Source organism: Cinclus cinclus, chromosome 14 (genome assembly GCF_963662255.1).
Source record: "Cinclus cinclus chromosome 14, bCinCin1.1, whole genome shotgun sequence".
Lineage (NCBI taxonomy): Eukaryota > Metazoa > Chordata > Aves > Passeriformes > Cinclidae > Cinclus > Cinclus cinclus.
In genome coordinates, this window is record NC_085059.1 from 10,367,116 (window position 1) to 10,381,567 (window position 14,452).

Sequence of the window (14,452 nt, forward strand, 5' to 3'; positions counted from 1 at the left end):
GTTCTCATGGTGTGCTGCTTTGTTTTTTGATTCCATTAGCAATCGCTGAGTGAACGACACAAGCTCTTGTCTCGACAGCGGGAAGATGCAAAAGACCTGAAGGAGAATCTGGACCGGAGAGAACGTGTGGTCTCTGGAATCCTTGCCAAATACCTGACAGAGCAGCAGCTCCAGGACTATCAACACTTTGTTCAAGTCAAGACCTCCTTGCTGATTGAACAGAAGGACCTTGAAGAGCAGATTAAGTTTTTCGAAGAACAATTAGAAAATCTTGGCCAAAGCATCTCCATCTAACACCCACCACCAGGCCAGACATTTTTATATGTTTTATGTGATGCTTCCCTGGAAATCCAGGGGTAGTCTCATCACAGGACTCAGTTTGGTGGATTCTTCCAATCCTGTTTGTGCCACGGCACTGACAAGTGTTTAGATGCTCCGCGACGCTCTAGGCACACTCTGGATGTGCCCTCCACTTGGACAGGGCCAACTGACAGCATCTCACAGTGTGTAGCAAACTGCCTTGTGGACGTGACTGATAGGATTCATTGCTCCTAGTAACTGAATGTGTATTTCCCCTTCTTCTTGTCTGTCCATCTGTTTCCAGATTTACATCATCTCAATAAAAAACCATACAAATATTTGTCTCTTGTGGGTGGATTGAACATTTGAAATGAAAAATTATGTGGGTGTTCAGATTTGAATTGGTGATTGCACAAAGCCATAGCAAATGTTATGGACCATTTCAGTGAAACTCCTGCATTTGTTTCTACTCTTTATATGTGTGACACAGTAAAAGTACACTGTAATGAAAGAAAATAATTACTTCCTTTCTTGAGAGTTGCCACCCATGAGTCTTTCCTGGTTCTGTGTAATGGTGGCAGGCTGTTCAGAGGAGGCCAGAAAAAGGGTGGTCTTCATTGACATCAAAGGGCCAATCAGTGATGTAGCCAGTATAAATGAACAGGTTTGGGAATCATAAACTCTGAGCTCATTCCTGAACAGTCATTTGCAAAGTCTTTGCTGTGCTTTTGAAGAATTTATTTTTCAAGCAGCACCTTCAGAGGGTTGCTTTTAGGTAGTTTTCAATTGTCAGCATGCACAAAAAGCCTGAACATGGGAGGAAAAACTCTGCTGCAGACTGGACCAGGAGGAGCCACTGGAAGAGATTATTCCATTTCAATGAGACTTTATATAAATCCCTTGGCGAAAATCTCTTAAGCCAGTGTTTGCACTGAGTCAAACCAGTGATGTTTTTATGTTTAAAATCTCAGTGTGTTTTGTTTGGAAGAATTCAGTGAGAACAATATGCAGCCTAAACTACGTACCTAGACCATGAATAAGGCAGCCACTAATTTAACTCAGGTTTCTTCCACAGCCAAAAAAGATGTTCCATGTGCCATGATCCTGGGCTTTACCAGGAAATGTTTTACTAGTGGTGTGTGTCCTGGCTACAATAAGTATCACCACCACTGAGAGAAGCTGTCCTGCTCCTGAAGAATCTTCTTTGGAATTGCGTGTCACTGGGCACAAGAACTCTGGGAGCACAGTGACCAAGCTTCTGAGTGTACTGTGGTTGTCTTGATACATGAGGGAAAATGGCCAGACACTGTAGATCCTGCGAGTAATCTGCACAGTGGTTCTCAGAAGGCCACAAATACAGGCTTTTAACACATAAATCTGAAAGATGTCTTTTGAAAATAGTCTTTAAAATAACTGAAACAATGTTTATGGAGTCAGCAGAGGATTTATAAAATACAAGCAATGTTAAATGAGCTGTTTATATGATTTGAGAAGCCTGACTTGAAGGTGCACTTTATTCTTATTATTCCTAGTTGAGGGAAAAACACCTGATTGGAAATAGGTGTTTTGTAATTGAAGCTAATGCTTGCTTTTAAGGGGAAAAAATGGGTCTGCCTTGTTTGGCTTATCTTTTTAGGGTGTTGTGCCATGGAGAGTATGCTACCCCTTCCACAATTGGCACTTGCATGTATACTTCAAAGAGCAATAATTAAAAATAACTTTTACTCTGTTAAGAAAAATAGACTCCTTGGTACAGTGTTAGACTGTAAATTCCAGGCAAAGTGAAAAATGGACACAGTGACAGCATCAGAACCTCTTTGCAGGCAAGTAGAGATGCCCTTTCAAAGCACCAGCAGGTCTGGATTATCAGGTGGGTCTCAGTTTTGATACTGATTATTTGTTAAAAAATTCTTAGGGAAGTAATGGTGAAAGTTCATGCTGGACTTCAGCCATGTGCAGCATTCCTGGCACAGCAGCATACTAAGACATGGTAAAGTGTCCTTTTCCAGTTAGCTCTGGCCTCTGAAAGTACAGACTGAAGCCAAGAAATAGTTTAAGCACATGCTCTTGAATCCTATTGCTTTTTGCTGGAAGTTTGGTATTTAGAGCACTAATTACATCTCCATACCAACATGTGGCAGCTTTTTCCCAACTTCAAATCATGCAGTGTAGAAGGCAAGATGGCCAGAAATGCAGAGCATCTTCATTTTACAACACTGTGGTCCCAACTGCTCCACACAGTTTTTTATGACCCTTTACCATCAAAAGACAAATATAAGACTTGAACTCTTAATGGCAGTGTCTGGTGGTCTTCTTCAGGAAGTGGATCCACAGGGATTATGGAAATAAAATCCTGTGCAGTGCTTGTATATAATTACTGCTTATACCATTACTCATCAGCCTTTCATTTGTGACTGCTGCAGCAATGGCACTGAGTTATCTCTGGACTGGAGCCCTGGGAAAGTATATCAGTTTCCAGAGGCTTCTGCACCGTGGCAACGACCCCGTGCCGAGCGACTTCTTAAGTAAATGAAGTCAGGTTGTAGAGCTGGGAAAATACAAGGAATAAAGGAGCTGCTTGGTACCTGACCCTCTGGGAGGGCAAGCAGGAATTCCCCTCTACTGCCCAGCCTTGGGAGTCTCTGTGCTGCCTGCCAGCCCGATACTGTCACAGGTAAAACATAATGTGAGCCCAGCTCCATGGAGAACTGTAATTGGAGCCCTTCGGGAAGATGTCTCTATGAATTAATGACAGCTGCCTCCAGAACAGTGCTGGTGGGATTCTAGGAACCATCTCTGCATCTCGCTTGGCCACCCACATGCAAATGGCGTGGGGGGAGACTCTGCAATAGCTGCTTTGTGCTAGGCAGAAGCAGGTGGGCCTGATTTTGGATAAGAAGATGGCTTGTATTGCCTGAGACACGAGGGAGCCTGTGGTGCAGGTGTGGGTGCAGCTAATGGCAGCAGTGCATCCTGCCTGTCTGCAAGCAGTGTCCTGGCAGCGACTGAGAGATTTTAGACACAGTAGCTCGTTTAGAACTTCATTTAACATCCACTGCAATGTGTAGGATTCACTGCTGGACCGGGAGCTGCTGTTTCAGCCTTTTGGGCATTAAATTGAAGGAATTTAATTATTTTGTTTTAAACCCCAGCCTCATTTTCTTCACTGGGACGTTATGCTGGGGGACTTTCACATGTGGAACTGATTAAGGAACAGAGAGCTGCAAGAGTTATTGCAAATGTACTCTGCAAAAAGATCTATTTGGTGCTTGTGAGAGCTGCATTTAACAAGTTCTCTCTGCTTTGAGAATTCATGGCAACCATCTGAATAAATTTTTTAAAATAAACTCAGAGCAGCATTGCAAAACTAATCTTCTGTGCCTGGAGGGAGCCCACATAGACACTGAAGAATAATCAGCCTGTAGGAATCATGCTGTCTCTGGGGTTCACAAAAGGCTCTCAAGAAGCAGCACTTGAATTTCACTGTTAAATGAAGAGAGGCATTAAAGGTTATCAGAAACTCTAAAATACCATGAGCCTTGAAGCTAAGTCATCTCATAAATTCACAGAGAGAGAATATGGGCTGCACTGATAGTCTTGATTTAGAGAATAAGTGACATTTCTAAAAATCTGAATAAAGACCCAATTATGTGAATAGGGAGTTCTCTGTAATGGGCTCAGCCCATGGTGGAGGAGCAAGAACATCCCAAACTACCTCAAAAGGGAACCACTTGTGAAACAATCTCTCCAGAGATCCCTGCCCTGTGTCAGCTCCTGATGGCATGGCTAGTGCCTGCAGGACCCTTTTCTGGGTTTCAGATGCTCCCTGCTGAGCACAGGGTCAGTGTCACCTGATGTCACAGTGGCTGCTTGGAGAGCTCTGCTCCAGAGCTTATCCCAGCCTGGAGTGAAGCTCTAGTTCTTAGTTGCAAAGGGGAAAACTACCATAGGAGAGTGCTGGAAGAAAATACAACACAACAATCACGGTGAGAAAGTCTGTCTGTACCGCTGCAGTTTGTTATTGTAACCATGCTGGTGAATCTTATTGGCGTGACCATGTGCCTCATTCAGGAGCCTGTGGGTGAGGACGTCAGGGAAGGCCTGGCACCCCAATACCATGACCTCACATCGAGGGCTTGTGCATTTGGGTATTGGGTTCTGTTAAGTGGAAATGAATGTTATTTGGTTTGTGTCAGCTGTGACTCCACAGTGTTTGCTGTGCTTCTCAGCTGGAGTCTCTCACCTTGACTGGAGGGTCTCCAAAGTGATGGGGATGGATTCTTTTCCTCTTGGGAAATGGTGGTTTGGGTTTGGAGAAGAATTCATGCTTTCAGGTGAAGAAAGGGAGTAATGCTCTACCTGGGACAAACCTAGAGCAGAAGTTCAACCAAGAAAGGAAAAGCTGAACACTCCCAGCGTAACTTTTATCGTGCACATCTCTATTTTCTCTTCACAAAAAGGGAAGAAGATGTACTAAAGCTGTACTAATATTAACAGTATGGATTTTTTTGCCTGGTTCCGGGTTACACACACAGTATAAAGGCTCAATGTGCTTAATGACTTGCTTTGTCTTATAAATTACTGAAATAAACCTTGAAACTGTAATAGAAATATTCTTCATTATGATGCAGAGCTTCTGATCTGTGTTGTCCTGCTCTGTCCCTGCTCTCCCCCTGCAGCAAACAAACACCACACTGTTTGTGCCCACGCTACATGCTAGCCAAGTCCCTGTTAATAACCTCTTAATTTGGGGAGTCTTACAATAGTACAAACAACTGGAAAGGCCAAAAACTGCCATGTTGCCATTTTATTCATATCAATATGCAAATCAGGAGGCAAATACATCCAAGGAATGTAGGTCATGGTGGAAACATGAAGAGAGGGAGCAAGAGATGAGCAATGGGAAATTAGGTGACTGTCTACCTCCAGCTGGTGGCTGCAGCTCCCATTGGTCTTTTGGAGTTACTGTGACAATTCCACTGGACCGTGGGTTTGTGATGAAGCTGAAGTCTCATTAAGACTCCTCTGAAGTGCAGGAGCAGCATTTCCTGGGTTTTCATAGTGCACATTTCTGAGTAGCACTCACAAGGGAATGGAGACATCCAAAAATCTCTGAGCCCAACCACAACCACACTGCCTCACACTGCCCAAACAGCCACATCCAGGAGGACAAAGTCTGTCCCTTTGTGCAGAATTGTGGTTTAAGGTTTGTTTGCAGAGCTCTTCAGGACAGGTTTTTGAGCTGACACTCCTCAGAACAAAATGTGCCAAGGAACAGACAAACCAAGTTAGCCTCAGCAGACTGAGCCAGGGCCAGGCAAACAGTAGCCTTCCTGATCCCTAGTGCTGCTGAACTAAAATCTGAGCTAGTTTTATTTTTGTAGGTGCTCCACTGAATGTGCATTCACAGGGTGGGGGAATGACACTGCTCACGCTGCCTACAGGTCCAAAAACATTATCTTGATTTAAATTTGTGTATCAGTACTGACTGTATGCTTTAAAGAAGTGACCAAGATGATTATCTACATTTTGTAGCAGGAAAACTGAGACATGCTGAGAGGGCAGGCTAGTAACCAAAGAAGAATACCACCAAGCTGCTGAGTCCTGCTACTATGCCAGATGTGGGATCTGTGCCTTCCGTTCTCCAGCCTTCCCCACCACTAAGCCCTCTCCAGGGGGCAGGAGAAGAGCCAGGGGAGAGCTCAGGTTTATTTGGTTTTTACCTTTCCTGATATTACCTTTGACGGTGCCTTGGGCAGCTCCCAGCTCTAGACTGGGCCAGGGATTCAAAGGCTTCATGCCCAGCCCGTGGCACAGCCCCTGCCCTGGGCCAGTGTGCTCAGGGAACCCAGTCCTCCTCTCGGCTGTTCCTGTGAAAACGTCCTGGCTAAACTTCACAGCTGTCATTTGTTCAGGTGAAAATCCTACTGCATTTGGCCAGATTTAGGCTTGAAAATGAGAATTAGGGAGAACCAGCCAAGCTGAGGGATTCATAGTGCAGCTTTAGCCTCTTTCAGGAAAACACTCCCATAATCACTCATCACCCTGTAGTGTCCCTTCCCAGTTTAAGAGGAAACTTTAAAACCCAGCCAGGCTGACAGACTGGTTGTACTTCAAACTAAAGGCACTATATATATACCTGGCTGACAGATTGGTTGCACTTCAAACTACAGGCACTATATATACACCTTTATGATTACAGCAGTGCGTTCTCAATACCTCTCAGTATTCATCTGCACCTGAAATTGTACCACACTTCATGTATTCATCCCAGCCTGCCTAAACACTGTATTTTCCTCCATCAGCTCAACAAGGAGGAGGAATGAGCTGAGTCACTACACAAACCTGCTGGCAGAGCCTGGCCCAGCCTGCCCCACCCACAGCACCTGGCCTTGTGAGCTCCCCACCTTTGCAACACCACCCTCCTGCCAAGACTCCAGCACTCCCTGGGGAATGCTGGAAGAGGGCTCTTGCTGCTAGGCATTTTTCTATCACACCAGCTAATCACTTTGATGCCTCTGAGGAAGGAGTAGTGTAGAATTTTCTTGATGATACATGTTGCAATGAAGTCCTATCTCAGCTGTCAATTTATTTGACAGAACAACACAGAAGCAATGAAACCTCCTTCCCACTCTCCCTGGGGTGAAATCACAAAAAAAACCACACTCTCCAGCTTAGTCAGGTGGGGTTTTTAAACACAAAACACTCCATCCTTGAACCTTGCTCCTCTGGCTCACGTAGTCTTAACTCTGAATGAGCACTAAAGTTCAGCAAGGTTGTTTGAACAGGTATCAAGCCTATACCATAAATTATTGAACAAACTTCTCAATAAGGCCTAGCCAAACTGGAGTGTTTACAATTCCCACAGAAACAGGATGCTTTCACCAGGCAGTTTCAGTGCATCAGAGGTAACATGAATGCACACACACTTCTGTGGTTTCACAGGAGAAAAACGTTCTCTGCCCGTATACTTGGAAAGCCACTTTAAAACAGAACCCTGTTTTTCCCAGAACTCTGCAAGCTGACAGAGCACAGCACAAATCAAGGGTTCAAAAGACCACACTGGTCAATGGTCACATCAACAGATAGAAAACAAATTGGATTTTATTTTTTTTAAACCCTACTCCAGATATAGAAGTCATGCGGTGTTTGATCATTAACCTTTGCTTAACAACTTAATTAGTTCAATCCAGAAGCAGACCAGTGCAGAATAATCCAGCCTCTTCCTAGAACAGGTGCATCAGACCTGGCTGCAGCCTCTGATCACACTCCCAGCAAATGTCACCAACTCCAGGAACTTCAGGGAGAGTGTTTTGAAGTAAAGAGGGCAGTGTCTCCATCTTCAGTCCTACAGCATTTCTCGTGGGTGTTTGGGACGAGCCAATTAGAACCAATTACATACAAGTACTAGGTTTAATGCAAGGCAGAAAAAAAACCCAAAACATTCCTGAAGTCACTGACTTGGAAGGAAAGGCAAAGCATGCAAACTAGTCTTTCAATGCAGAAAGCCAAGGTCAGTGCAGCATTGCTCTCACCCCACAATGATACAGGTTTCTAGTCAGTTTTAGAGAAAACATGCTGGTTTAGCAGACTTGCCCCAGAAGTTGGGATAGTTTATGTTCATAGCTCTGCCTCTTTGCATTAACTCTAACCAAGCAGTAATTAAAAAAATAATCTTACTGCAAACCTAACATGCAGTTAGCATGCTTTTTGAGCTATGTGTAGTTCTATATATAGAACAACTATGTTTATCATATAAAAGAAGAAGAGTTCAGTTTAGGTCAATAATTCATGCTGTTGAGATAAACACTGCTTCAAGAGGTCATGCCAAGTTTCTGTCATGAAACACCTAATATTACATAAAGCCCAATGTTCAAAAGTACTTATTGTAAATAGGTCAAAATGGGCCAAGTTTTAAACAAAAAAGAATCAGACATACAAGCCTAACTTTGTTTCCAGTTAGCTACTTAGAAACTCTGACAGATCCAATTCCCAGTTTTGCAGTTCAGTTTTTCACTATTAACATGGTTTTTTATTCAGCTTAAGTTGATTGAACTACAGCAAGTTTAAATGTTCACAGTATCATTAAGACATGTGGTAAGTACCACCTAGTGAAAAAGTCGTTCAGGAAGAGAGAAACACTTAAAACCACTGGCCAAGATTTCCAACTGAGGTAGACAATTCACAGTGAAGGTCAGGGTCTATCTTTTTAAGTAATTCATCTAATAAAATGCATCAGGCCAACAATTAAGATTGTTACGTTAGTACTTCTGATGTGAAATACTGAGTGAGTGAGAAAGTCTCAAAGTGAGAAACTGTTTTGAAAAAGTAGACAATTTTTCTAAATAGAAATATCTTTCTTCTGCTACCAAAATAATCAGAAACAACATAGAAAACTATGCATCTTTCCTCTGATAACTTAATCCTGTTAGATAACAAGCCTTGTTAAAGTAGCCAGCTATCAGCTTGCTGTTCACAGTGTAAAATATGCAATTCTTGACCTTGCTTTTGCTCTCCAGATGAAGAATAGAGATCAAGAAGACTGTCCCTCAGGCATTTTGACCTGTCCACACACACATAAGCTGTTTTAGTTTATCAACCATTAAGCACAAAGTCTGTGGTCCCCACCAATAGATCAGCACGTCGGTACACACAGCAGGGATAGCACTTCCTGGCAGCTTCCTTTCCACAAGCACCTGGGGCTGGGTTTCATGCTGTGAGCTTTGGATGTACACCCTATCACTGATTCAGTTAAACATCCAAAAAGACAGACACGGAGAGAAAAAATCCAAACTGCTTCTGCAAGAGAAAGCTGAGACACCAGCCGTGCCATTAAACCATTTTGATCACAGTAAGGCAGAGGCTAGTGGCCAAAGAATAACTCAGAAACAGGTCTGCGTTTCACGACAACCTCTTCCTCCTCCTCCGCTGCCTCAGGGAGTGAGGAATATGAAGGAAAGCCTCCTCTGGTCTTTGGCTTCCTCCTCGGGCCTGTAGTGGCAGTCAGAAGCTTGTTTAAAGTTGAGGGCTTCCTTAAGCCTTTGGTGAGATCATAGAAAGCCATGTCATCAGATATAACTCCCAGGAAAGTGCTAGTGGAGCTCAAGATTGAAGCTGCAAGCTTTGTGGACTTCTTGATGGGCATGGAGTGCTCCATGTTTTGGGAAAGGCTGGGGTCCCCCAGCAAGCGCCTGATTGTAAGGGACGTCCCCTCCTTTAAGTACTGGTGCGGCTTCTTCCCACTGTAGTCCCTCAGGTCAATCTTGGCATGGTAGCTGTAGACGAGCATGGTGATGATCTTCTCCTGGCCGTGTATAGCAGCCAGGTGCAGCGCCGTGTAGCCACCATGCGACCTGGCATCCACATTGACACGGGACCCGCCCTTCTCGGCCGTTCGTATGATATTGGTCACCATGTCGCAGTTGCCGCTCTTGGCGGCCCAGTGCAGGGCGGTGAAGCCGGAGATGAAATCCCTGCGAGCCGCCAGGCTGGCGTCGCCCAGCAGCAGCCCGTGGAGCTGCTGTGTCCACTGCCCGTCGGCCGCCAGCACTAGCCACTGGTGCTCCGCCTGTTCCAGTGGTACCACCGTTTCCTCGCTGGCCCGGTGGTTCTTGGGTGCCCTCCGCAGCCCAGGGGAGCGGGACCCGGCCTCCTCGTCCAGCGGCGGGGGGGACAGCGGGGCGGCCGTCCCCTCGGGCGGCCCCGGGGTGGCGGGGGGCAGCACGCAGCGCACGGGCAGCATGCAGGGCTTGGGCGGCGGCTCCCGCCGGCCGCCCCCCGCGCCGCCGGGCAGGGGCACCCCGCCTCCACCGCCCTGGAACAGGCCCCGCAGCTCGGCCACGGCCCGCGGCCCCGGCGGCTCCTCGGGGGGCGTCCCGGCGGGGTCGGGAACGGGAACCGGGACAGGGGCGCCGGCATCGCCCCTCGCTGGCGGGGCAGCGCGCAGCTGCTTCTTCAGCACCACGAACTTGACGCCCTCGATCTCCTTCACCGTGGCCACGGCGTTCACCGCCGCCTTGAACCGCTCCCGCCGCGCCGCCCGCCCCTCCGCCTCCCCTGCGCCGGCATCGGCATCCGCACCAGCCCCGCCGGCCTCCAGCAGCGGCCGGAAGGCGCTCACCAGCTCGGTGTTGCGCACCCGCCCGCCGCGCTCCCTCAGGAAGCCCATCACTGCCTCCGCGCTGATGTCGAGCTTCGCCATCTCGCCGCAACAGGTGGCGGTGGTGGAGCCGCCGCCACCTCTGCCGCCCCCGCGCGGAGTAGGATGCCGGGAGCCCGCGGGGGTGGCTAGGGCTCCGGGGCGGGAGGCACCTGCTGCGGCCAGCGCCTCCCCCGCGGCCGCTCCACGGAGGCGCTCGAACCGCCCCGCCCATGGAGCGCTGCGGCCCCGGCGCCGGTCCCGCCCCGCCCGCGGGGCGGCGCTGCCGGGAGGGCCCGGCCCGGCCCGGGCAGTGGCGGGGCCGCGGCGGCACCGCCCGGAGGGACGGGCGGACGGCGGCTGACACGGACCCGGGCCCGGCCCAAGAGCCGGTGAGGGTACGAGGGTTATGGGAGGCTTCTCGGGCAGGATCGAACGCTCTACCCATTTACTAGTCTTCCGGCTTCCTAAAAAGATTTGTTCGGGGTTTTTTGTTTGTTTATTTTGATTTGCTTTTTGGTTTGTTTCAGTAGCAAATAAGTGGAGCAGCATTAGGTAGAAATCGCTTTGCAGAGTTTGGTCTCCATTCCTGGAAAAGCTCAGGTGTTCTGTGATCCTGCTGGGCAAGAGGCTGATGCCTCAAAATTGGTCAGAAATGGGTGGATGGGTCAGTATATAGAATATATACTCTATGTGGTACTATATATTATCATATAAATATATATAATCTTATATTATTATCTGTGGTTTTTACCTATATTGCATCTACAATGTGGACGGGTCACTAGTGGGGTTCCCCAGGGCTTCGTATGGGGCCCAGTCTTGTTTAATATCTTTGTTAATCATCTGGATGAGGGGCTGAAGAGCACCCTCAGTAAGTTCGCAGATGACACCAGATTGGGTGTGTTGATCTGCTGGAGGATAAGAAGGCTCTGCAGAGGGATCTGGACAGTCTGGATCAATGGGCTGAAGCAAATGGTATGAGGGTCAACAAGGTGAAATGACAGGTCTACACTTCAGCTACAGCAATCCCCTGCAGAGCTGCAGACTGGGGGGAGAGTGGCTGGAAAGCATCCCAGTGGAAAGGAACCTGGAGGTGCTGGCTGACAGTGGCTGAGCATGAGCCCAGGTGGGCAAGAAGGTCAATGGTATCCTGGTCTATATCAGTGACAGTGTGGCCATCAGGACCAGGGCAGGTCTGGTACTCTGGTAGCAGGGTAGGGCAGGTACTCAGCACTGGTGAGGCTACACCTCAAGTGCTGTGTCCAGTTCTGGGCCCCTCAGTTCAGGGAGGATTGAGCATTGAGGTGCTGGAGGTATTTAGCCTGAGGTGATCTTAACGCTCTTAACATTCTACAAGAAGGTTGTAGGAAGGCGGGGTTTGGCTTTTTCTCCCAGGCCTTAAGCTGGACCAGGGGAGGTTCAGGTTGGGCATCAGAAGGAATTTCTTTACAGTAAAGATTTCAAACTCTGGAATGGTCTGCCCAGGGAGGTGGTGGGGTCTCCATCCCCAAAGTATTCAAGGAATGACTGGACATAGTACTGTGATTTAGTAAGAGAGGGTGGTGTTTAATCAAAGGCTGGACTTAATGATCTTGGAGATCTTTTCCAACTTTAATGATTCTATGATCTGTCTGTGTCAAAGCCTGCATTTTGAAGGCAATGTGAGGTGTGTCCTCGCTGATGCTGACTACCCTTCTGCCTCTTACTTACCTTTACTGAGAGAGCCTTTTCCCATAGACTGCATTTGGCATTCTTTCCCCATCTTTGAGCAAATGTCTGTAAAACTACTTCATCTTTTGCTAATGAGATGGCACTGAACCAGTTCCTCAAATAATTTTGCTGCTGTAATGCTCTTTCACATAATAATAGTGTGTAATTTTCTTGTATGAGTTCTGTGTTTCTATGTGAATCGCACATCTCCTATTACTGCCTTTTCACATGGCCTGAACAGCAACCTTGCCCTTGCTGAGGCAGCCACTTGAGCAGTGTTCTGCAATGCTCTATAGCTCATGGCATTGCCTGCCTTATGTAGAGAGCAACAAACAACCCTGCATCCAAATACTAATTGCTGTGCCTTGCTTTTGCTGTTCAGATCCTTACTAGAGTCCCTTGCAGGCATAAGAAAATCTCAGCAGTCTGTCATTTTTGCATTGCAAACTTTCAGCTATACCCTAGGATTATAGTTTGTATCTACAAATGAGAGCGGGGGGTGGGGGGCGGAAATGATTCAGAAGAACAGGCTCTTATAAAAAACATTTGCTTATGGTGCAAATGTTAAAGGAGAAGTTGCTCCAGTTGCTTGAATTGGTTCAAGCGGTTGGGGTAGGGGGAAGAAGTGGGGTCTCAAGCTCACTACACTCTGTCCCTGTCTGCACAGCATCATAACCCTGCACACCTATATCCTTTGAGACCCACAAGGGTGCTGTCACATCCCACCTGTCTTATCCATGGCCCAGCACCATTCCTGCTGAGGGATCTCCCTGCACCAGGCTCCCAGAACACCTCACTGCTCTGCACCCACACAGCCAAGGCTCCCTGAGCACTTGCATTGGGTCAAGGTCCAAAAAGAGAGGAGTTACTGTGACTGTTGCCCTCTGCAGATCCCGGCATTCCCCATCACTGCAGAGCAGAAGGACATATAGCCAGGAGGTCATAGAAGAGGAGACACGATGTTTACATATGCACCTCATGCCATGCAGTCTGAACCGGTTGGTCTGGTTTAACTGCCCTGACACAATGACCTCTTTGCCTAGGTAATGCCTCCAGCCTGTCTCACACTAACTCTCTTCATGGGCACCTCATGGCATGTGGTTGTGCTCCTTTTCACAATCTTTCAGTGGGTGTTAGTAACCTAACACATTAATCTCCTATACTATCTGCAGTAAGAAAGAAAACAACACTTCTGGCTAATCACCCATACCAGTTCCAGACCACATGCAGCCTGCTTGCAAACCCTTCCTTTTAGCTGTTGATGCCTTTTGGTTACCCACCATTAAGGGATGAATTGCCAAGTATCAGAAGACCAGGTCCCAGTGAGCTCCTCTTAGTCTGCTGAGTGCTGGTAACACTGATCAGATTATGGAGCAGAAATTAAACCCTTTGAATGAATTTTATTAATACAGACAATAAAATCCTGGAACATTATGGGTGTTATATTCATCAGTCATCCAAAATTCCAGCCTTAAAAAAGTATAAGAAGTTTTGCCTCTTTCTGTGTGTCCTAGTTTGAAAGACAAGTGTTTGCCAAGGAAAGCAGAAGCCACCCCCCGAACCGAAAAATGTGATCCCCCCTTCCTACAGATTATTATGATTTTGAAATTAAGGGAGCTCTCAGACAAAGATATGGGGATAGGAATAACAGTTCTTTACTAGTATATCTAACAAGACAAACAAAACAGCAGCTATGAAATTAGGCACAAGCAGAGCAGTAAGTCAGTGCCAGTCCCTTTCTGGCTGCAGGCACCTTTTCCCTGAGCTGCAGTTCCCGGTGCTGGGGGCGGGCAGGTCCCGCAGAGCTGCAGGAGGGCTGGGGGTGATGGCAGCGCTGTCCCAGGGGAAAGAGAGAGAGAGATGGAGAGAGCCCTCCGCTCACGGTGTGGGTCCCAGTGCTCAGCAGAGTGCTGGATGAGGGCAGGTTCCAGCGAGAAGGCAGCAGGGCAGGGTCCCACAGCAGTGAGGATGGCTCCCGACGCTGGGATGGCAGGGATGGGGCTCAGGCGGCGATCGTCCTTCTCGTCCCAACTCCAAGGGGAAATGGGGAGAGCCAGAGCCTCCCGTCTGCTCTTCTGCCTGTTTGAATCTCCAGGGGTTTCCCTCCTCTCTCTCCCCCCACCCCTTGTCACCAGGGCCTAATCAACAGGTATCTTAGCATGACAATGGGGAAAATTCCACAGAGGGAAAAGGGAAAGAACCAACCCCCAACACTGTGTCACCAAAAAAAAAAAGCAAGTATTTCTTGTTGGTCTATTTACAGAATACCGTGGGCTGCTTCATAGGAGATCTCAAACCTTG

The 14,452-nt window shown here is 47.5% G+C and overlaps 1 protein-coding gene across 1 annotated transcript; it reads right to left on the minus strand.

Moving 5' to 3' along the window:
* Positions 1 to 9,163: 9,163 nt before the first annotated feature.
* On the minus strand, positions 9,164 to 10,501 carry SOWAHA (sosondowah ankyrin repeat domain family member A). The gene has a single exon (XM_062502537.1). It carries the CDS (start codon positions 10,499 to 10,501, stop codon positions 9,164 to 9,166), a length of 1,338 nt encoding a protein of 445 aa, XP_062358521.1.
* Positions 10,502 to 14,452: the final 3,951 nt, after the last annotated feature.